Source organism: Heliconius melpomene, chromosome 16, assembly GCF_056956725.1.
Source record: "Heliconius melpomene rosina isolate 202511_hmr_F chromosome 16, ASM5695672v1, whole genome shotgun sequence".
NCBI classification, from domain to species: domain Eukaryota; kingdom Metazoa; phylum Arthropoda; class Insecta; order Lepidoptera; family Nymphalidae; genus Heliconius; species Heliconius melpomene.
Genome location: NC_140404.1, coordinates 12,195,310 through 12,218,988, shown reverse-complemented (window position 1 = coordinate 12,218,988; position 23,679 = coordinate 12,195,310). Strand labels below are relative to the sequence as shown.

Sequence of the window (23,679 nt, the reverse complement as noted above, 5' to 3'; positions counted from 1 at the left end):
CTAAAAATAGTCATTTAAATATATTTACAATAGTAATATATTTATAATAGTAATAGTCATTTAAATATAATATATTTAACAATAACCCTAGACGAAACACGTAATTGCCTTCGACGCATGAAGAACGGAAAAGCGGTGGGACCTGACGACATTCCGATCGAAGTGTGGAAATCGTTGGGCTCTCTTGGTGTACTCATGCTTACTGACCTTTTTAACCATATCTTGAACACTGGTAAGATGCCGCATCAGTGGCGGCTTAGCTTTATTACCCCTATTTACAAGGGAAGGGGCAGTGTTCAAGATTGTGGTAGTTATAGGGGCATTAAGCTTATGAGTCATACCATGAAGCTCTTCGAGCGCATGATCGACCTCAGGCTCCGCCGAGAGTGTACTGTCTCTGAGTCTCAATATGGATTTCAGCCAGGATCGGGCACCATGGACGCCATTTTCGCCCTCAGAACTTTGATGGAGGCATACAGGGAAAAAAGGAGAGCTCTGCACGTGGCCTTTTTAGATCTGCAGAAGGCCTTTCACTGTGTGCCTCGTCAGTGTATCTGGTGGGCATTGCGATCCAAAGGGATCCCTGAGGCCTATATTGAGATTATCAGGGGCATGTACCACGATTCCGCTTCTATGGTTAGGACTGCTGTTGGCGACACTAGACCCTTCCCGATTACAGTGGGGGTTCACCAGGGCTCGGCTCTTAGTCCGTTCTTATTCAATGTAGTGCTCGATACTGTCTCGGCTCACATCCAGGACCATCCTCTATGGCTGATGATGTATGCCGACGACATAGCACTCATTGCCGAGAACCGACTGACGCTGGAGCGTAAAGTGAATCTCTGGAAGGGTACGCTTGAGAACGGCGGTCTTAAACTAAATGTGTCGAAGACAGAGTACATGGCCTGCGGGAGCCGGGACTCGAGCACCATCCTTATAGGTCCTGAGCCAGCCGTTAAGTCGGAGAAGTTCAGGTACCTTGGATCCGTTATGCACGAGTCTGGAGGCATCGACCACGATGTCCATGGCCGGATAAGCGCTACCTGGGCCAAATGGCGGGAGATCACTGGTGTGGTCTGCGACCGCAGAATACCGCCCAAGCTCAAGGGGCTGATATACAAGAGCATCGTGCGACCGGTTCTTTTATACGGCAGCGAATGTTGGCCAGCACTATCTCGGCACACTCAGGAAATGAAGATGCTGAGGTGGATGTGCGGCGTAACGCGGTCTGACCGCATACGCAACACATTCATTCGAGGTAGTCTTGGGGTCCGTGACGTAGCGGATAAGCTCCAAGAGCGTCGCTTGAGATGGTTTGGCCACGTTACGCGCCGGCCTAAGAACTATGTCGGACGCAAGTGCCTTGCTATATAAGTTCCTGGGGCGCGACCTCCCGGACGCCCAAGGAAGCGCTGGTTGGATGTCGTGATGCAGGACATGAGAGCCAATGGTCTAACCACCGAGGACGCAAAAGATCGTGCAAAGTGGAGTAGGTTAAGTAGGAAGGCAGACCCCGGTAATAGCCGGGATTAATGCCAGGAAGAAAAAGAAGTACTTGAAAAGATTAGTAGCACAGATTTAAAATTATGGTACCTACTAAAAAATCCTTGCTGTTTATTGAAACTACGAAAATGCGGGTTGCATTAGGGTTTAATTAATTTTCACATTATCTTAAGTGCTTTGCAAACATACAATATATGAATAATCCAGTAGTTAAAGCGGGCGAAGCCGCAAGAGGGTCGCTAGTTTATTATAAAACAAAATTAAAAATATATTTTATTGATTCTACATATTAAATAATGTCAGTTTAATATTTATTTTAATTTGTATATGGACGTTCATCAAGGTATTTTTAATCGACTTCTGTAAGAAAAGGAGGTTATCAATTCGCCTTTTTTTCTTTTTTTTTATTTTATGTTTGTTACCTCATAACTTTTGACTGGGTTAACCGATTTTGAAAATTTTTTTTTTATTTGAAAGGTGAAGCTTCCCGAATGGTCCCATTTTTTTTTGGTCCATATCTGACAATGGTATCTATCAGAAAATCACATAAGCCTTAAATTTGCATAAGGTATGTGCGCGACAAATGGCCGAATAACTCAATGTCACGCTAACCGATTTTGATGATTCTTTTTTTATTTGAAAGGATACACTTCAAGGATAATTTTGTGAAAGTTTGGTTAGGTTCCGATTATGGAATCCGGTGAAAATTGAGAAAGTTTGTTTTTTTTTTGTTAAAAAATTGATTATACTGTAATAGTTACAAGCAAAAACTTTTTAAATTGATGTCAGAAGTGAGATTCATGATCGTTACATTTCTTTTCAACCAATCTCAAAAAAGAGAATGTTCTCATTTTCAACCAACTTCAAAGAAGGGAGATTCCGAATTCACCCGAATACTTTTTATGTATGTTCTTGTGAATATACCAAAAAAAAAATACAGTCGAATTGATAACCTCCTTTTCTTACAGAAGTCGGTTAAAAATGTAACTTTGCACAAAAAATAATAGCTAATTAAATGAAGTTTTACATAGAACAATCACAACCACTCGTTGACAACCACTACCACCACCATCACCACTCGTTCAAGAAGCATCATTTTAAGATCTACCCATCACTAAAAATCGTAAAATAAATTAATTTTTAACATAATTTTTAACAAAAACAAAAACCGACTTCTAACAACGAACTAAAAAGTGAAAAATAATTATATAAAGATTTTATAATTTTGAAGTCGGTGCCAAGTAAAACAAACAGGCTTAGTAATTAGATATTGTAGCATTCCAAAAGCATGGAAGCGCCTAAATGCCGTTAAGTGACTCTGACATCGGTATAATTACTGGTCACGAATCACGACTTATGGTAGTGCTTGTGCAAAGGTTGTCCTTGTTCTCTTCAAAACTAGCTTTTTATGGCCCTCTACTTACAAGCCAATGAAAACCATACCAGTACAGGCTCCCCACGCCTCCACCAGTGTGTACCTACGTAGGCGCCAAATATGCCTCTAGTGCTTCACTATCCATACATGTTTTTCTAACGCAAAAAATCTAATTAATAGGAATGAAAAGGATTATAGACACTTCAAAATAGTATTTGTTTTAATTTCTTTAATTAGCGTGACATACCTACGCGTCGTAAGTACATACCTATAGGAGACTAATCAGAGAGATCTAATATCCGTTTTTCACTAGGTACCTATGCATTTAATTTAAAAATATTGCTTCTTGAATGATAAAATAAATATAACTCACTCCCCTGATTAGGAATCGAGGTCATCACCGTCGCTAATACTGTCACACCTGCAACGCTGTTCCTCGACGGCCTCATGGCCGAACTTGCCTTATTACGTGGGAACGTTTTCAATCAATCAGCTCATCAAGCGCCTTCAATGGCGTCTAACGTGTCCTAAGGTACGCGCAGTTAATCTAATTAGAGAGCCTAAACAAGCGGCCTCAGATGGAATCCTGAACAGATCTATTACGTATATTTGGCTATAACCATGAAATTATTTATTTTTTATATATTTCATTGCTAACTAGGGGTGTGTTCACAAAAGTCAATTTGGTATATGCAAGACTATCGGTAGTGACGCAATCGAGATACAGAAAACCTTCGTAGCTTAGTTCCAATATCTTTTACTACTTGTTTTGTAAATATTGCACATAATTTAAACGGAAACCAGTGCCTTATTTTGTCCATTTATTTTTATTTTTGTTATGGAAAAGACATGGCAAAGAGCGTTCAGGTCACCTGGTGGTAAGTGATCACCGCCGCCCTCGATCTAGAGGACGAGCAGGTACAGGCGCGTTGCCGGCATTTAAAGTGGAGACAGACGCGTTTTTTGAAGGTACCACGTCACGTCAGATAACACGTGGAAACACTGCCGCAAGTAGGCCATTCCACAGTTCCGTGGCGGGCGGAAGGAAGTTCCTACGAAACCGCACAATAGTGAAGTGCCAGGTTTTTAAAACAGTTTTTTTCCACAAATTAAATATTAACATAACTTTGTATATAAAATATAAATAATAAACATAACTTTATTGAGATAAATTCGTTATATTCATCATAGTATTGTTTGTGATGGGGAAAGAATCAGCAACAGTAGTCTGAAAGACCAGACGTCTTACAGTTTACTTTGTATGAACGCAGCTCTACTTGACAGCGGGCAGGCGCCTAAGATTTTCTGCATTCTAGGTTGTAGTGTGAGAAAAATATCGCAACCCTCACCTACATAGGCCCCTGCCCCGTCCCTCTGTCCCCATATCCCCCCGCACCCCTGGCCCCATGTCGCCCTTCCCCCCTCGGTCGGGCACCGTACCCGCACGCACCTCAGGCCGCGGCGAGAACGGCATTCCGCACTATAAACAGTTAATGACCGAAAATGCACAGCCTTGCCTCGTGACGTCTAATGCCTCGCTTTATATTTATTTAGAAAATCTGTGAATCACTTCGACATGTAGTTAGTGGACTGTACTAGTACTACGAGAATGAACCAGTGCCTAACAGCAATCACCTAACAGCAGTTGCGTTTAGTTGACAGACGTACAGACGTACTTGTTTCCTAATTGTGAGTAGACCGCTGACACTGCCTGTGCTCGTGGCCTCGTTTTGAGATCATTTATAAAGAAATACAATATACTGTATGATCGTGAGCTTTTAGCGGGCTGTGGGAAGCTGTGCGACGAGCTGAGACGAGTGTGTCGCCTTACGGCACACCTGATAGAGTTCAAACTAGCGCGCACTGTGCTTGGGGGACAGCAGGAGTGTGGCGTGTCCACCCGACGACGACGTATTAGGAGTTGTGAACGTGAGATTGGGAAAGGCAGACCTCGGACCTGAGAGCTGACATCGTCATATCTACGAGAATAGGTTAAATGTACATTGAATAATTATTGTTATTTTAAATGTAAGTCAAGAGTGGACGTCATTGCCACTGCCATTATGCACATTATTATTTATTGTATAGAAAGTTGTTAATGTTGACTGTAATAAATTAAAAGCAAAAAAAATATTTAAACACTCTAAAAAGGAAAATATATTTTTTTTAAATGTTAACTATAAACTCATAACCTCATATACAAAATTATATGATCATAAAAGCTTGTCGCGCTTGTGTAAATATAAGTTAAAATTTTTTAAGATTTAATTTAATTAAATATTGATTAACGCGACAAGCTTTTTTGATTAGCAATTGCATCAGCACCAGCATTGGCTGATGACGCACTTTTCGCCAAATTACACAAGTCAAAGTTAGTCAATCGATGTTACAGGCTTCAAATCTGCATTGTTATTCTCAGCGAACCCTTTTATTACATGAAAGCCCACAAAACTTCAATAGTGCTATAATATATGTATTAGATTTAGAGTGATGTCACATTATTTTTATTATAATTATTCTTGGCAAGCCCTTTCATTTGATACCCATATTGTAGAAGTACTTTAAAAATAACAATTCCGCCATCTTGCATGGTCCGCCATATTACATTTAGAATGACGTCACATATTTTATCGTGCATTGTCATCCAAAGTAAACGTGTTTACAAAATTTCAGCTCAATCGGTTGACGATATCTACTTCAAAATTGAACTCAAGCATTTCACCTGAACACACATACTTACTTACATACATTGCAAGTTAAATAAAAGCTTTTAAAAAACCGTTTAAAAATCATTTCAATGAAACTATCAAATTAATAAAAGTATTAATTTTTTTGCATATTTCACACTAAATGCAGGAAATGAAAGAAAATAGCCAAAAATACTAGACCACTTGTTTGAATGAAGCAGTCTTTACAGTTTTCATACTATCAGGTCGTAGGTACATACGGAATACCAATCTTGATTTGTTAGGTTAACTGATATTTTAGTATTGACAAATATTGACATAAATGTTTTATTTGTATAATTCTCGTCAGTTATAATTCCACACATGATAAAGTAGGTGTGTAGGTACTCTGGGAGGCTTCCTCACCGCGACCGCGTGTTGTATATGGTCCAAGCACGTGGGCGAGGCTCATATAGTCCATGCATTTTACAGGCACGATCCTGTTGCAAGTTGCCTACCCTACTGTGTGCGAGATACAGCGTAAAGCTGATTTATATATATAGGTATATTGTTGTCAGTATTGGCACATTTTCACAAGCGCAATTCCCACAAGAAGGAATGAAATATTTAATGTTTTCATTTGTTCATTCTGGTAATGAGGCAACGCGCAACGTTAAGTTTCGCCACTCAACACGCAATGCCTCCAGATTTCGGTGAAAAGTGTGGAGCAGAGTTCATGCGTGATGCAATGTCGTGCGTGATAACGTCCTTTAAAACAGCAGCATAGACGTAGGCACATATTTACATGTCACAGCTATTATTATTTACTCATATGTTAGAGTTTATATTTCAATAATTGATTTGACAAATAAAAGCCTTTAATTCTGGCACTCTACACGTAATGTCTGGAATCCGGGAAGGTTCTCTCAGCCCACCCTGGTCAGCAGAGTGCACGATACACGGTACCTCCCAAAGATGGCCGGTCGGTATCTGCACGTAGAAGAAATATAAAAAAAAGTGTGATGCTTTTATGTATTTGTCTGTGCGTCTGTTCACGCAGTCACGCAGTTAGTCTCAGAAACAGCTTAAACGATTTCATTGCAATTTTCACTATTCTATTGTATTAAGCTCACCTTAACATTTAGTGTGTTTTATTTTAATCGGTTTATAAATTAATAAATATTAAAAAGCACGTGAGTCAGCTTCAGGGCGGGCGTCGGGCGTCGGGCCTCGGTCGCGGCGCTACCTTATATAGGCAATGACCATAAACGAGTCGCGAGATATTGATGATTTTATACAAGTACAAGTCGTTATCTAATGATTGATTGACTTGTTACTTGCGCTCGACTCGCCTCGCCGTAGTGACTCATATCGCTGTGCTCGTGTCCTACGAGTACCAGTAATAGAGGTCAATAGATAGGTACAGTTGTAATACCTAATCTATATCTATTTATATAATAAAACAGTAAAAATATTTTGTTTTTGTCTGTACATTTAATATTTTTGACTGAAATGGATAGAGGGATTCTCTATGTATGATCATACTTTGTGGATTGATTTTAAACAGTCTTTTTTTATTTGAAAGATTTTACTTACCATTGAAGGCAGGAAATTCTGGAATTTCATCGTCACGTAACAGGTACGTGTTTCGTAAAAATTTTAAAGTTCCTCAATGATTAGGAGTTAGAAATATTCTTTTAAATATTATAGTGACTATGATTATTAGAAGGCTAGTTGTATATCTATCCATCTAGTAACATTCAGTTAATCTGATGTTTACAGGTTAAGTATATACTCGTACGTGGGGAATTGTGCTTAAGATGAGCACATTGCGTATACTATTATATTATATATAACATAACCAACGAAATTGTTTTAGTTTCGGAACAATCAAAGTAACACTAAATTAAAAACAAACATACATACAACACATGCACTTAGGTCGACCAGTGTAAGACGACATATCTACAGGGTAAGATGACATAGTATGTCATCACACTTTAAACGTATGTGGTATAAAAATATCATCATTATTTTACGAGCATAGTTCACAAATAAATAGTTTCTTCTTTGCTGGGGGGCTTTTAAACAGTATTAAGGCCAGATTCATACATGTTGCAAATTCTATAAGGCTGGATTCCGTTATCAATCACTTCCTTTTCCAAAAGGGAAATAAGCTTCGTCTCTTGAGGCTTATTGAATGCCCTTGCTCTAGCAGCCTTATTCATGTCTTCTTGTGACCAATTTTTTCGCCATTTTTTTTGTAATTGCCAGGCATTTTGTAAGTAAAGCAAAAAAAATACATCGATTCTATTTATAAGGGTAAGATGACATAGTATGCCATCTTATACTCACGTTTTGTATGTCATCTTACCCGATAGATATATTAATTTAATTTTAACCGTTGTGACAAATGTTTATAGGTTAGGATGCGCTTTTAGCGTTAGTTGTGTCATATAATAATCCTATTTTAGATTTATAATTAGTTCAAATAGAAAATCCTTATCTTACATGTCTTTTCATCACCAAGCGAATGAAAAATTTTTTGCAAATGAAAATACCGAAAACATGAACTACTTGCCCATCTGCATTCACTTTGAGCCATACTGAATTTGAACACTAGCTGCATAGTATCTTTCTCATACTCGTACCTAACTCATATTAACTTGCTTATTGCGCAAAGATTAATAAATAACAATGTAGATATCACTATTAACGCCGATGAAAATTTTAAAAATAATATCAATAAGTTTAATTTTTAAACGACTTCAAAAATCAAAAAAATTAAAACGATGTATTGGTGTATTAAAGTGATATTAAGAAATTTGCATTTCTGTTTCTTTTAAAATTTGAAAGTAGTTTTAAGAACCGTCGTATTTTTATATGTTAATTATTTTTTATATTTAAATTAATTAACTTATTTTGAGTGTGTTTTAGCCTAAATTCAGCAGTGGACAAGAACAGGCTAATGATGAACAGGAATACCAATTCTTAAGATTCTATTTTTTTTTTTTTTTTAAATAATTATTTTAAATTAAAACTAAAATAAATGTTATTTTAAGAAAATTAAACCGACTTCAAAACGATTAATTATAAGTACAAACTCAAATATGCACAAATAAAGCAAATTATATAAGATTATATTTTTATTGTTATTTTAATGAAAGGCATTGTAAGAAGCGTATGTTTCTCGGTTTGCTCGGTTACTACGGTGTATCCTCCTTCCCATATTAATTATACAAACTCTCGTTCCAGTTGAATCTCCGCTATTATCCAATTAGAAGCAAATACGAACTAACGACATTAGAGCGACGGTCGTGAGAAAGTGATCACAGAGTGGTTGGTGTGGTTACAGCTCGCACCTTGTTTAACGAACTCCCACCATCACAGACCGCCACTTACTTACGCACTTGTTTTTTGTAAATATCAAATTTTAAATGACCGAAGAGCTTCTTTGTTTCTGACCACATCAATGTCTTGTTGTGTGTTAAAGGTGTTTACCTGTTACTCTACCGCCACGTTACTCTATCGCCACGTGTACCTTCATTTCTTCGTCAGAGTTATTTTTTATAGTTATTACTAGCTGTTGGACACGGCTCCTAAACAAGCTTTGTAAATCACTAGACCGAATAGAGACTTAATAAAAATTAAAATTCACTTAATGCTAGAAAAATAAGAGCAAAATACGCATTCATGTATTTTCAAGTGGGCCTTGTTACTTTTATAATATATCTGCCTCTCTGCACATGATTATTGAAGTTTGAACTGATGGTGTGGTATTAGAAAACTGTATAAGTATATAGGTCTACACTCCACACTCGCACTAGCGGTGGTGCTGGCTGGCAAACTGCCACCACAACAACACGTGGCCGCCGCCGCCGCCGCCGTGTAAAATGTTAAATCTTAAGCAGAAGTAAGGTTAATTGCCTTTTGTTTGCCCAAATATGTCTGCGTGTGTCTTAAATTGTAAAGTTGCTAAACGCAGCGACCGGCACGAGCAGACAGTACCAGTACGCTGTATATAGACACTCGTCGTCAATGACAACTTAATAATATTATTACAATATAACAAATCCAATGCACGGAACGATGTTTATAATAATCTTAAAAAAAGCTTGTAATGTCCAATTCATAAATATTTTATTATTCAACTAAATTGATAATTAAATTTCTTTAGTAAAGATGCATCTAATTTACTTAATTATAATTGTACATAAATTAAGTCGACTTATTTTAATTATAATTATTTTTTATTACATGAATTAATTAAGTTTTGAATTTTGAACAAGTGCACTGACGGAGTACTCGAGGAATAACGAACAACACTTAGATCTGTGGTTCCGTGCCGCGAAACGAAGAAAAGGAACGTCTATGTGAAGATCGCGTAGTATCAAGCTGAAATTAATATCATTTTTTCAGGTCTTCAGGTCTACCGTCTCGGTCTCAGGCAGCACAAAAGATACGAACATTTATGCATCGTTTATGATGCAATTCAAATTTAAAATATTTTTTATTTAAATTACTATTACAAGCACTTTTGAATCGTCGAATCAACGTATAAAAAAGCTACCACCGGTTCGGAAGGCAGTTCTGCTAAGAAGAGCCGGCAAGAAACTCAACAACTGCTCTTTTCATGACATTCAATTCATTTATCCTGTAAATATTGTTGAACAGTGTAATAAGCTTTGTTAGTATTGTTGTATTGTAGTAGTGTAATAGTGACAAACTTACATACAGGTATTACACACTTGTAAGAGCAAGGATTGTGTATGACATTTGACACACTCATCGAAGCCCGAAGGACTCGGCTTGACTTGTGTTAAGCATATGTATAAGCTACGTCACGCATTTGTCAAGGAAATATAATTATATAACTAATAACTAATCGGCGCGCACTGGTCCACGGCGGCTGCAGTCATTAACATGAAGGACTATAAAAATATGCAAAGTACGAGATCAAATAAAAGAGAGTCAAATAAAATACGTACAGAGTGTTTCGTGTCAGAATTAATTACAATACAAGATGACTCAGTGTCGTGTCCTGCCTTTTAAGGTGCGATGACCGGCCGCTTGTCCTTATAAAGAAACATTTTTTGGCTTTCGAAATCATTTGCAAGCATCAAGCTCGGGAACCTACTTGTCCCTCCGCGCCGTCTCGTGTAGGTACCAACAGAGTTCAACGCTCTGGTGAAACGTCGCCAAATAAAGTATATAATATTTTATTTTCATCTTCATAAATCTCGTTCATTGTACGGGATATTCATATTATTATTGGATGCTACCAATCCGCTTATTATTTAAATATTATCGTTAGACAACAAATTAGGACGTTGATGACTCTACTCATCACGGAGTGTCTCTAAAGTAAACAATAACTTTGTGACGTCACTTGACAGCACTCGCTAGTCGCCCGCGGCGATAGTTGCGGTATTACATCTAACTAGGAACATTATGTCTATTTCGGGTGTAGATAATAACTATATTATGTTACCTAACTAGTTTCATATTGTTTGATACTTTTAACGTAAATAGCGTTAAAAGTATCAATATTTTTCTTGTGCTTATTTTAGATCAGAGAGAGAGAGAGAGTTATGGTGACGATGCTATTGCGTACGTATAAGTTAAAAGAGTAGATGTGAACCCCAAGACTCTCCGAATGAATGTGTTACGTATGCAATCAGACCGCATTACGCCGCACATTCACCTCAGCATCTTCATTTCCGTGACGTGAAACTCCTGAGCCTGCCGAGATAGTTCGCTACGTACGGCAACATTCGCTGCCGTATGAGAGAACCAGTCGGATGATACTCTTGTATATCAGCCCCTTGGCTTGGGTGGTATTCTGCGGTCGCAGACCACACCAGTAACCTCCTGCCATTTGGCCCAGGTAGCGCCTATCCGGCCATGGACATCTTGATCGATGCCTCCAAACGGATCCAAAGTACTTGAACTTTTCCAACTTAACGGCTGGCTCAGGACTTATAAGGACAGTGCTTGAGTCTGGGATGCCGCAGGCCATGTACTCGGTCTTCGACACATTTAGTTTAAGACAAAAAAAAACAAAATAATTCTTTCACATGTATTTTTGTTTTAAAAAGACAATATGTTGAGCTAGAATTTAAATTTAGTCATTAAGTATTTATTCTTTATTATGAATACTTCTTTATAACCTTCATCAAGCGATTAAAAACAATAATACTAATAATAACAATACACACGTAGACCTTTCTTTACGTATATTTAATTGTATTTTATTAATTTGCATTAAGTACTTTCTTTTTCTAATATATAAATAATATCATTTTGAAAACAATCTATTCCTATTTTTATGGGGGCGATCTCATCCCCGACATTTGGGCTCAAATAAAAATATGAAATATGAAGTTTAGATTTCAGTTCAGTTCAGTTTTTAGTTTATGGCATTTCGAGCTTGCCTAGTTTAGATTTAGAAAATATATAACGATTTATGACAGTTCTGTGGTTCCTATTGACACTGAGGCTGACTGGCTGACAGTGACACCGGTGACACCCGTGCCACTGTCATGTGCCAGGCGGCCACGGCCACTGCCAGGCGCCTACAGAAGTGCTCTGTCTGTATATAATCATAACTTACATTATATATTATTTACATTAAAATGAGCTGACGTGGATCCAGTACAAAGTTTATAACTTATGCATTCCAGAATTCGTATCGTTAAGTAAAATTGTGATAATGGCAGAAGTGCCGGTTAAGTTAATCGTGTCCTTGTGTGTCGTCTTTTATGCTATTTTCTACAGAAAAGGTAACTTAGAAGATGTGAGACTTTCCGATGTAAAGGAAAACCTTTTGTACCTGGAGACTCAGAATAAGGTAGCTTCGGGAATTTATCAACCAAAAGTAGCTCTCGGCTACGGCGCTTGCCATGATCTCTTTGTGAACGCAACGTCACTGTTGAACCCGGAAGAGTTACAAGGCAACCCGGAACATTTCAACGAAATATCGAATATGGAAGAATTTTTGAAGAGTTTTACTTATTTTTTCAAACATGGAGCTGCTGCAGAGTAAGGATATATTGAAATGTTGATATGTACACTACATACAGTTTTATTGGTTATGTCTTATTTATAATTTAATAAATATACTTTGGTTTTCAGGAGATTTATGTCAAACAGTGATCTATATGATGAGCTTGTGAAACTTTCATTAGAATTACCTGACTCAAGATGGGCAATTGGCGGGAATGCTCCACTCATGGCTAAGAGATTTTTTATGGAAGGCTGGAAAGTTTTGCTTGGAGCTAAAATGAGTGAAAAACTAAAAGAATACATTCCAAAAGATATTCAAATAGTTGGAGATGAAGAAAATGAAGAAGTAAAGGATGATGTCCACATGATTTTAGAATACAGAGCAGATGAAAAGTTTGGTGCTTATAAATCTCCTCGAGCTAATAGATACATAATGCATAATGATGAAAATAACCCTCTCTTGACATCTTTAGAGAAACTGGGGGAACATCTGCCTGTCTTCAGCCCCAATTTGTTAGTCATCAGTGGACTGCAGATGATGGACAATTTTCCTTTTAAACAAAATGGTAAAGGTGAGTATTATTTCATTATATTTTACTCATTTCAATAATATTTAAATATTAATTGGTATGGTACCAATTGAGACTCTGGTGGCACTATGGTGGCACAGGGGTACAAGTGTGTGATAGTAATCACAACAGTTGTTAGTTTGTTTCCTGCTCAGGGGAATGAGATATTTTATATTTTCATTATATCACTTGTACCTGACATGCTCACCTCACTGCTACCTGGTAATGCAAAGCAAGACATTGAATGCAGATCAGAGTGCTTTAACACTGTTCCCAAGTTCTCTTTGCCTAAAAAAATATTTTCTATAATATTATTATATTTAAAAATCAAGCATGGCCTAAAGTGTCTCCACCGTCTTGTGTGGTGTCTCTGCCTACTGTTATGATCAAGAGAAAATGAAAAAAATTGAGCTACTTTTTAAATAACAATGATAATATCTTATCATCAAACTAAATAATTAAAGTTATATGTTATATTTAGCAGAGCCAAGTTTGGCTTGTTTATCTTATTCTCATTAAACAGTTATAAATTTGTCATGCTATAAAAACCAAAGCTTATTAAAAGCTTAAAATTTGCTTGATAGTAGAATACTTTTCACTCGTAAGTTTCAATACCTTTTTCATATAAAAACGGTGACTCACCTCTCCGATCTCCTTGCAATTTGCAGTTAATTTTGTCACAAAATGCCTTATTGTGGTTTATTTAAAGTAAAGTTTGTAGATACTAGCTAGTAGACTAAGACACTTAATTAATACATTTTTATAAATTATATGTTTCAGATCTAAGAGCAGAAAGACTAGAATTAGTTAAACAACAAATATTGTCACAACCACTACACACATTGGCTCACTTTGAAATGGCAAGCTATGTAGATCTAGAACTACTTCTACATTTGACAACTAAAGTATTACCTTATGTAGACTCAGTTGGTATGAATGAACAGGAACTATCAAATCTAAACAGTATTTTGGAATTCGGTAAGGTTATGGTGGTTGCTGATTCTAATCCAAGAATTGCTACTGCACTGGACCAAATGCGTAAAACCTTCCAACTTATAAGGCAGAAAAATAAAGAAGTAGGAAGCTTAAGAAGATTAACACGAATCCATGTGCACACGCTAGCATACCAAGCCATTTTAACAGTCAAAGATTCAAGTTGGAGACGAACCAAAGCAGCCGCAGCAAAAGCCTCACTAACTGCGCACAGATACGTCTGTAACAGTCCAGATATATCTTTGGACAAATGTAAACTTTTGTTAGATGATAGTTTCTCAACTACCACAGACGATAACAACAATAGCCGGGTTTATTTCAAATCTACTGAACCTGTGGCCTGCTGGGATGAGGTTCTAGATAACAATGAAGTTAATATTTGTGTCGCCCCTGTCCTCATATGTACTGAAGCTCAGTTGACTGCAGGGGCCGGAGATAACATATCTGCAGCTGGCTTAGTGCTACAAGTTGAGCAATATAACAAGTAACAAACAATTATTGGACAAATTTCAGAGCAATATTTTTAATGATATATTTATTGATTCATAAGGTTAGTAGGGATAAGATATTATGCATAATGTGGTGGTGCCATCAAGTTAACTTACTTCTTGATCTTGCCTGTATTTATTTTTGGTACTAAGTGTAAACTCTTAAATTTCCAAATATTTAAAATTTTCGTTTATTATGTACATATTTAAGAAAACATCTTTTCTTGTTAAACTTAAAGAGGTTAATGATGATTTTATGACTCATCTTCATACTTTGTAAAATGCTTTTAATTGTAATCTGATATTTTAACATTATTTTAAAATTTTATTCCACACTAGCAGGACGTGAACCTATGCTCAGACAATGACCAAGCAAATGTCATCAATTAAAGTAAGCAATACATTATTCAAACAAAAAACTCCCAAGAGAGGCTAACAAGAAATAAGTTGTAACAAAACATTGTGACAAGACCTAGTACAACAAACAGGAGGCATGGGTTCTAATCCTACTACATTAAAATTTTATATATTTTTCTAAATATATAATCTGCTAGTTTATATTATTAATAAATTTGCATAAACTATTTTATTTTAAAATGATTTAATGTTACTGGTTAATTTACTTACTGTTATGTGTTACAATATGGCTATTAACTTAAATCTGAGAGAATAATTTAATCTAAACAAATTAAATCAATTCTCTTAAACAGAACTTATTTTTTGAAACTTTTAGGCTAAAATGTAAAGAGTTAAGATGTGGTCTAAAAATTTGTAATTTTTTTTTATTTTTAGAATAGTAAATAATAATTGACATACTAAAAGTGGAGAAAAATTTTAGATCCTTCAATGATTAAATTCAATCATATTTTAAATGACAGCTGATTGACAATGACACCGTGTCTAATGATTTTTGCATTTTTTGCTTCAATTTTGTTATTGAGAACTTGTACTTGTTGAATTCTAAGAATGTCACATACATCGAACGAGGTATAGCCACGTAGAAGATTAGACAGGCGGAGCTGGCTTTTCATCTCTTTATATTCTGGGCCCAAAAATGTATGGAATCGTTTCAGTTTCCTTTGGTTCTGATAATTTAACTGTTTTATTTTTGTATCATAGTTTTGAAACCATAGAAAGATACAAATAACTTGTAAATTCAAAGTCATCTTTTTGTAAAGAAAACATTCCTTGAAAATTATTTCTGACTGCAAAATTTTTACTGTATGTAATAAAACTATTTAATTTGTAAATACTTTTTTATTTCACAAAAATCTACTTATATACTTTTTATATTGAATGAGAACAATGTGTTGTTTATAATATAGTAAGATTATTTATTAAGATTCCTCATCAGGCTCCAGACTTAACTCGCAATAGTTATAATGACAACGTTAAAAAGACAGAATATACATCCTCCATTACCCAATTTATTAGTTACCTAATTGCTAGTTAACAGAACAAGTGCATGTTGTCTTGTTAAAGTAAGGAAACTGAAATAATCAATTCCTCAAGTGGGAATTGAACCCAGAACTGTAGCATTTACATACAGATAATGTGCCACATCAGGCCAAAAGATAATAATGTTTAAATGGTTAATAATAATTACATAAATACTTAACAGTAATAACCTATTAATATATTAAATCTTACAAAATAGTAAACCACTTTGGGACCTGTTTGGTTAAGAACTAAAAATATAGGTGGCTATAGAATAAATAAATATCTAATTGTTTAATAGAACAAAATAATATTTTTCGTAGTAAGAATATGTACATAGCTAATTGTAACATAATATAAATAAATATATTCTGAATTATTACTAAATTATATGCTAGGCTAAATTAAATTGAAAAATAAAACCACCCAAACACAAATATTATACATGGCTTAAATAAGAGATAAATCTAGTACTTTAAATATTTACTTTATGATTAAAGATAAATGAATATATATTAACTTAAATAAATCTTATTACTATCTAACATACAATATCCTGTTTTAGTTGGACACTTTTGCACCCTTAAAGAACAGACACAATAACATGTTGATTACACTCCAAAAAAACAAAACAAAAGATTACTCATAAAATTCAAGATAAAAGTTAAGAAAGTTTATTCACTATCATCGTTAAATTTAGTTTTCTTGGCCTTCGACTGCCCCATGTTTTTGTATGGATCATAGAGACCGCTTCTAACAAATCTCTTTACCGCTTCCTTGTTCATAGTGGGCCTTAAGTCGCGATCCTTAACTTCCTGCCACTTGACCATAACCGCCTTAATTTTCATTAGTTCAGTTTTAATTGGATGATTTGTTGGATCCACGCCTGTTATTCGCAAATGCACCCAGTACAATGAATTTAGTGTGAAAGCTAGAAATATATCTAATTCAATCTTTGCCGGTAGCGACATCTTGTCGTAGTGCGCCCGCAGCGGCAGCAGCCGGTCCAAAACATTTTGTAGCTCCATTAAATTTTCCTTCAAATCCTCACATTTGTTTACAAAATCCTGGTCGTTGGCGAGTTCACCATACTCCAAATTCCAATCCATTTTGCATAGATTTCTTCTGAAATTATAATAGTATTTAAATATTTTTTAATTAAGTAAAATATTTTACAAAAGTATGACAGTAGCAATCACAAAACCACGTGTTTTTATTTTATTTTTTTTATTTTAACCTTGCACCCAGTGTTGCCAACCTCGGGAAAGCAAAAGACAGCATAATTATGGAGCTTAAAAAAACAGTACAAAACAGTAAAATACAAGAAATTCATTAAAAAAATTACAAGTACCATATACATATCTAACCAAAATGTTATAAATTTTATTAAAATAATTATTTTTATCAACATTTTCAATTTCGAGCCTTTCGTTGTTCACATAGTGAGTTGAGTTACGTACAAAAAAATTTAATCCTTATATTATTTCGTTGTTCGTCTGTTTTTATGTCTCTCTAGACTGCTTATTTCAAGATAGAGTATCGGATATGTTAAGCTGAAATTAATATCAAATAACCAGATTTACGGTCTCTTTGAGCTCAGAAAATGAAAAGTCAACTCAGTCTAAAAATACGAGCGATTATAGTTTTTGCTGTATTTTGTATGAAATTCACCGCGTGCAAACTCTTTATGGTACTGTGGACCAACTATGAAAGTAGCTCAATTATGAAATTTGACTAAAAGTTAAAATTTACAAACTTATACATATTTTTATAAGTAAAGTTCCTGTTGACTGACCTACATTCATAATGATTTTTACGCATTTCATAAAACAGCAGATATGAGGGCTAGAACAGAAAACAGGGATACAAGGCAAAAAACAGCCAATCTACTGTTAAAACAGTAGGGTTGGTAGAACTGCTTGCAGCCTTGCACTTGCAGAGTAAGTATATACGAGCCAACAGCCGACCAGATAAGTAAATAAAAAATAATATTATTTTGACACTCCGCGCTTACCGTCTGGTATATTAAACAAACCAAGGAATAACTGGTTTTATTCAACTAAAACATTTGCTAGACATTTTAAATTATTGGGATGCCCATATTGACTTATAACATCACTTAGTTGTCTATCTGTCTCTCTGTAAAGATATTTATCCGAGACCTTTATCTGAGAAACACTTAAGAGATGTCGCGTTGAAATTCAAACCACATACCTAGATCTATGGTCCCATGATTTCCTGATAAAAAACGTATATCTACATTTGCTTAAAAAAAGATATGGCCGTTTATATAGCAAAAAATGCCTATTTCGAGACTAGAAAGGGAATCAAAATTAATAGGGTACTTCTGGTTAACCTATAACTTTAAAATTTTGCAGCTAGCAATTACAGGTAGTACGAGTCCAGGAAAAAAAACTGAAAACTATACATTTGTGGTTAAATTCTTAAAAATAATAGCCTTAAAAGTGGGGCAAAATTTGGCATTAAAACCGATAGTTCAAGTGAGGTATCGGATGAAAGGGCTCTTGCTAAGCTAATTTTGAATATCAGAAAAAGCGCATCTTAGCGATCTTCAATGCTTGTACGGAACCCTCGGTAGGCGAACCCGACTTGCGCTTGTCCGGTTTTTTTTTAATATACAACGTCGTCACCACTCACCAGTCGTTGGCTCGTGGCACTGTTGAAGGTAGGGCGGGAGCGGGCGTGTGATGCGAGCGCGCCCCACGAGTGCACGCAGAGCACAGCAACCACTGCTGCACACAAGTGAACTGAACACTATAAATGATAGACACAATTGCAATCTGTAATGATCGCGTGCATCCGGGCTGTCCACGAACTAAAAATATACGCGATTTTTTTTTTAATTATTTTATGATTAATTCACTTTGTGATGCGGACGTTATTTACAAATTAGGTACAATATATGAAACTTTACAAAGTTTGAAATCGACTCATTACACTTTTGTTATAGAAACTCTGGAATAAAATTTATAAAGATATAAACTTAAGGCGACCATATATTTTTGTGGCAGTCAATAATAAGAAATATTGGATTTATTTATTAATATTTTAGGAAACGTAATTTGGTGACCATTTAAGTATTTATCCATTTCGTAAACATTTCGATTTCATTTTAGTGGTAGTAAAATAGGTACATTTTTGGGGGATTTAAACATAAGTATTTTTTATCTACAGTATGAGGATACTTAGGCAAGAGGCAAAGAGAACTTAGTGTTAAGACACTATACGCGAACGATCCAAACATATGTGTTTATTTAGTACATTTCCATGTAACTTCATCTGCTCAGTTGTCGGCACTCCCACACTCAGTGATGCTTGACTTTGAACGGCTATTAGCTATTAGCTATTACAGAGTAGACGACCGCCACACGTTACTACCTACACTTAGTTAGCTATACAATCAGTAGCGGCGTTGACTATGAGGCCGTCGTGGCGCAGAGGCACAAGGGTGCGCCTGTAACTCGACGGTTGTGAGTTCGATCCCCACTCGAGGAAGTTATTTATTTACGTTTATATTTCCATTTCTTCGCTTTGGTGGCAGTCGGGACCAGGTACCTCGCAAGATTTAAAGGGGTACCGACTTTTAGTCATACATGATTTACACGAGTATATTTCAAAATTTTAATTTTTAAATATTTCACTTTATCTTATTTATTGTAATAAATTAAACAACATATTATTTACATTAATTTATTGAACGAAACAGAAATCATTGGCAGTTAGTAATGTATGTTCGGTAATTTATTATGAATTAACAATACATTGCAGCGATTCAAATAACTACTACATATAATAAAAATATTTATTTAAGAAGGCGGTTTTAATCATCTAAGTACTCGAATGGTTCAGGGGGCTCGGGTTCCTTTTCCTCCTCGGTCTTGGGCCCAAAGGCGGCGACGGGCTCCACAAGGACCTGCTCGCCGTCGCCGGAGTGGTTCAGCATCACGATGCCACCGATGGTGACATCTTTCAGTGGTAAGTACCCGGAGCCGTCTACCACCAAGAGGTTCTTCAGCTGCTGTCGCATAACACGCGCCGGGTTACTAAGGATCTCAAAGTTGGGCTCTGGCTCCTTCTTTTCTTTTGTGTCCTTTTCTTCGCTCTCTTTTTCCTCTTTCTTGGCCTCCTTTGATGGTCCGGCGTCCTTGTCGGATTTCCCGTGGACCGTGATGTTTGGGTTTGGTGATTTCGATGGTTTCTTCTCCTCCTCATCTACCTCCATCTTAGACGCGGTGGAGGAAGTGACGCTTGAGCTCGAGGAGCCCTCAGTACCGTGCGCACGTCTTCGGGCGCGGGCTGCTGCGATACTGAGTACTGCAGTGGTCACTCTCTCCCTCTCTTCACGTTTCTTTTCTTCCAGGGGTGCAGGATACGCATACAGCGATGGCTTGGAGTTTGATTTTAGCTCAAGCTGCGGCATTTTTAAATCTGAATTGAGTGCAATCAGACAGGTTGGAGTGAAGGCGAGTGACAAACAGTGAGCCAATGGGAACCAATACCAGTACTGAGTGAACACCAACATCCCGACGACGGCCAACATGTTCATGTGGCCGGTTCTGTTCTGCAGCGACACAGTGACGTTGCGTCCGCCCGCGTCGATGATACCCTGCGCGAGGATAGCCCCAAATTTCGCCATTACATCTTCGTGTTTGTTTGATATAACCTGCGCGTAAAGTTGTCTAAAGTAAGTAACTTTCGGGCAAAGTGCTTCTGTTTGCTGAATCAATATCATGGCAGACGCGATAAGAGCTCCTTGTCTCACAAAGTTGACGGGATCGAATTTAACCATAGGTTCTAGCAAACCAATCGCCTCCCTATTTCCTGTTCCTGCACAAGCAATACCCAAAGCCATGGCGGCTCCATAACGGACATGAGGGTTATAAGATTCAGCCAAAAGAGACACCACAGACGGGCATTGCTCTGGTGTCCTGAAGAGCAAGAAACCAAGTGCGGTGACGGCAGCGCGGCGGACGTCGTCGTTGACGTCGGACACCGCCACGTGCAGCAGCGTACGGATGGAGTCGTTGTTGCCGGTGCCGCAGTACGCTGTGGCAATGGTGTAGCACCCGGCGCGCCGCAGTAAGGGATCTTTGTCTCTTAATAATTGCTGGACGAGGGCATCGGCTTCTTCCAAGCGTCCATACATTGTAAATGCTATACCAACAGCTAATCCTCGTAAGATTTTCTCATGTTGAGTTTCTTGAGCATATGCCACCATGTCTTCAATGGCTGCCGCATGTCTAGAGCCTAACATAACCATACCCATAGCAATACCAGCAGCTTCACCGGTAACGGCATCATCTTGATATAAATTGAATTTCAACTGTTCATAGACATCTTGCCTGTGGGTACCCATAGCGGCCAGGCCCAGGCCAAGACACCCACCGTGACGTACCATCTCATTCTGAGCATCTTTTAGTTGAGTTAAAAGATAGTCAATGATATTGGCACCATGATTTGCATGTATCAAACCCAAAGCATAGAGGCCGCCACCCTCTGAGTAACCTGAAGAGGGACCAGCTTCTTTTGGCAAATAAGACTGCATGAGAGCCAAGGATTCATTTTCATGGCCACGATGGATGACTCCCAATGATGCTGTCACAGTTAACTTGGCCCAGTTAGTAGCTCTTGCTAACCACTCCAGGTTATCTCTTAAAAATTGATCACTAGTTGTTCCAGCATGCATAAAAGCATTTGCTATGACTGTTGCTGTGTGACAAATTGATACTCTGATGGCATCCTTTGTATTTTTCAATATTAACATATCTGCATGATTGGACCTTATTAAAAATTGTAATTGTAAACCTATTGACACATCTCCACCTAATATTGATATTAATTTTTCCACCCTCCTCTGATGTTCTTTTTCTTCATCATTCAGACTGTCTATATCTCTCTCAGGTTTTTTAGATTCATCTGAAGGTGCAGGGTCTACTTCCATACTTGATGATTCAGGGAAGGGCCCACCTTGAGGCTGTGGTTTACCTCCAAGAGCACTAGGTATAGGTGCTGTTACTCTGAGTGCCTGTAATACTCTACCAAGAAACTGTTGAGTGGCTGAATCATACAAGTCAAAGGCAATTTGGTATGCCATTAAAACTGATTCCTGGGGTCCATGTGTTAACTTATCAAGAATTTCAGCTACTGAGAGGGGATCTTCTAGAAAAATGAGACACTGACACATGTTGACATAATCAGGGATATTGAGACCCCTATACAATCCTACTAAAGAGCGTAGGACTGTGCTACGAAAACCTCTATTTTGGAGAAGACTCATTGCCACTGTGAAGGCATACTGAAGCATACCTGTAAAGACAATATTTAAAATTATTAGGTCAAAAGTAGCATGTAATTTATTGTAAATTACTTAATTAACACAAAGGATAAGAATATCTTTCTTTGATTAACTAATTAATTGTAATGTTAAAATAATTTTAAATCATTTTTTTAACTTCATGCTGTATCCCACCTAAATCAGGGCAGGCAGAGGTTGCCTTAATACCATAATGAAGAAATGAAAATATAAATAATAATTAATTCATCCTGGTGGGCATCAAATCCACAACTAGTGCATTACAGTCACATGCTCCTGCACCACAATGGCCTCAATTAAATATTGATGCTTATTTACTTTGTTACTTTTAAAATAGACAAAGAAATTTACCAGCTATATCATCAGATTTCATAATAGACTCCTCAAAGATATCCATGCGCCGCGTCTCCAGCGCCAGCCCCAGTGCTTGACGGTACTGGCCGTCCTCCAAGCATCGTTGGAACATGCGATTGACGATAGCCTCCAAGCGAGGGTCGATAGTCTCTGCGGAACTGTCTACGAACAGAGCTTTCCGTTTTTGTGTGTAGAAATCGATAGCTTTAGCAATTGTCGTGTCCACATATTCATTTCTCGCATTCACATCAAATAAATCTCCAGCGCCTAAAGCATACGTGAGGGAATCTTCAAAAGCCCCTAAGTGATAGTATACCTTACTGGCAACTAGAGCCGCCAATTGATGCTGTGAAAATATTTTATCTTCATGTAAAATTTCAATCTTTTCAATTGATTCTGATATTTCGGGCCAGAATTCATCAACTATGTTGTCTAGTCTTTTCAAAGCGAACTCTTTTACTTCGTGCATAGGCTCGTCGAGCAGGGATATTATCCCCGCGGCCGATGTAATGTTCATCTTAATTTAGTTTGTCTTTTCTGTGTTCAATATTAATGTGTCCTTACTTTCTTACTCAAAATCTTCTTTATTTCTGCGTACAAATCACAATAAGAGTTCACGTCCACCATGAATTGACAAATTTGTTTTGTCCATAGACTAGAGAAGAAAAGATGTTCCGTGTTATTCATAAATCATAATTTAAATTATATATTATACAATTTTTTTTAAAGTTATAAAACTACGAAGAGCTCAATACATAAATAACAAATCATACTAGTGATAATTTTGTACTTCTGAAGGCTACTTCTCTGCTTTTAGGCTTCTTTCTTCTGGCTTAAACTTAAAATAAAATACGAATTACGAATCCAAATGAAAAATATATTTAAATTGTCTATTATAGAATGACTAAGTACAATGAACACAAGTGAAGCAATACAATCCTACTAAGATATATAA

The 23,679-nt window shown here is 36.8% G+C and overlaps 3 protein-coding genes across 6 annotated transcripts; 1 reads left to right on the top strand and 2 right to left on the bottom strand.

Moving 5' to 3' along the window:
- The first annotated feature begins 12,112 nt into the window (after positions 1 to 12,112).
- Positions 12,113 to 15,849, top strand: LOC146531129 (ADP-dependent glucokinase). 3 transcript variants are annotated; one of them, XR_014878847.1, is made up of 4 exons: positions 12,113 to 12,585; positions 12,679 to 13,121; positions 13,899 to 14,661; positions 14,939 to 15,849. XR_014878847.1 is itself a non-coding variant. In XM_085199089.1 (3 exons), the coding sequence occupies exons 1-3, from the start codon at positions 12,257 to 12,259 to the stop codon at positions 14,597 to 14,599; spliced, it is 1,473 nt and encodes a 490-aa protein (XP_085055215.1). In that variant the 5' UTR covers positions 12,113 to 12,256; the 3' UTR covers positions 14,600 to 15,849. The 3 variants fall into 3 exon arrangements, 1 of the variants encoding a protein (XP_085055215.1); XR_014878848.1 differs by having other exon boundaries at positions 14,942 to 15,079; XM_085199089.1 differs by having other exon boundaries at positions 13,899 to 15,849.
- Positions 15,842 to 18,804, bottom strand: Rrp47 (Ribosomal RNA processing 47). Of its 2 annotated transcripts, none has more exons than XM_085199096.1 (2): positions 18,695 to 18,804; positions 15,842 to 17,161 (listed from the first exon to the last, which is right to left on the bottom strand). In XM_085199096.1, the coding sequence occupies exon 2, from the start codon at positions 17,143 to 17,145 to the stop codon at positions 16,711 to 16,713; it is 435 nt and encodes a 144-aa protein (XP_085055222.1). In that variant the 5' UTR covers positions 17,146 to 17,161; positions 18,695 to 18,804; the 3' UTR covers positions 15,842 to 16,710. The 2 variants fall into 2 exon arrangements, with proteins under 2 accessions (XP_085055222.1, XP_085055221.1); XM_085199095.1 differs by lacking the exon at positions 18,695 to 18,804 and adding an exon at positions 17,274 to 17,292.
- Positions 18,805 to 19,733: 929 nt separating this feature from the next.
- Positions 19,734 to 23,574, bottom strand: Rpn2 (Regulatory particle non-ATPase 2). Its single transcript, XM_085199087.1, has 2 exons — positions 22,722 to 23,574; positions 19,734 to 22,363 (listed from the first exon to the last, which is right to left on the bottom strand). Exons 1-2 carry the CDS (start codon positions 23,239 to 23,241, stop codon positions 19,878 to 19,880), a joined length of 3,006 nt encoding a protein of 1,001 aa, XP_085055213.1. The 5' UTR covers positions 23,242 to 23,574; the 3' UTR covers positions 19,734 to 19,877.
- Between the last annotated feature and the right edge of the window lie 105 nt (positions 23,575 to 23,679).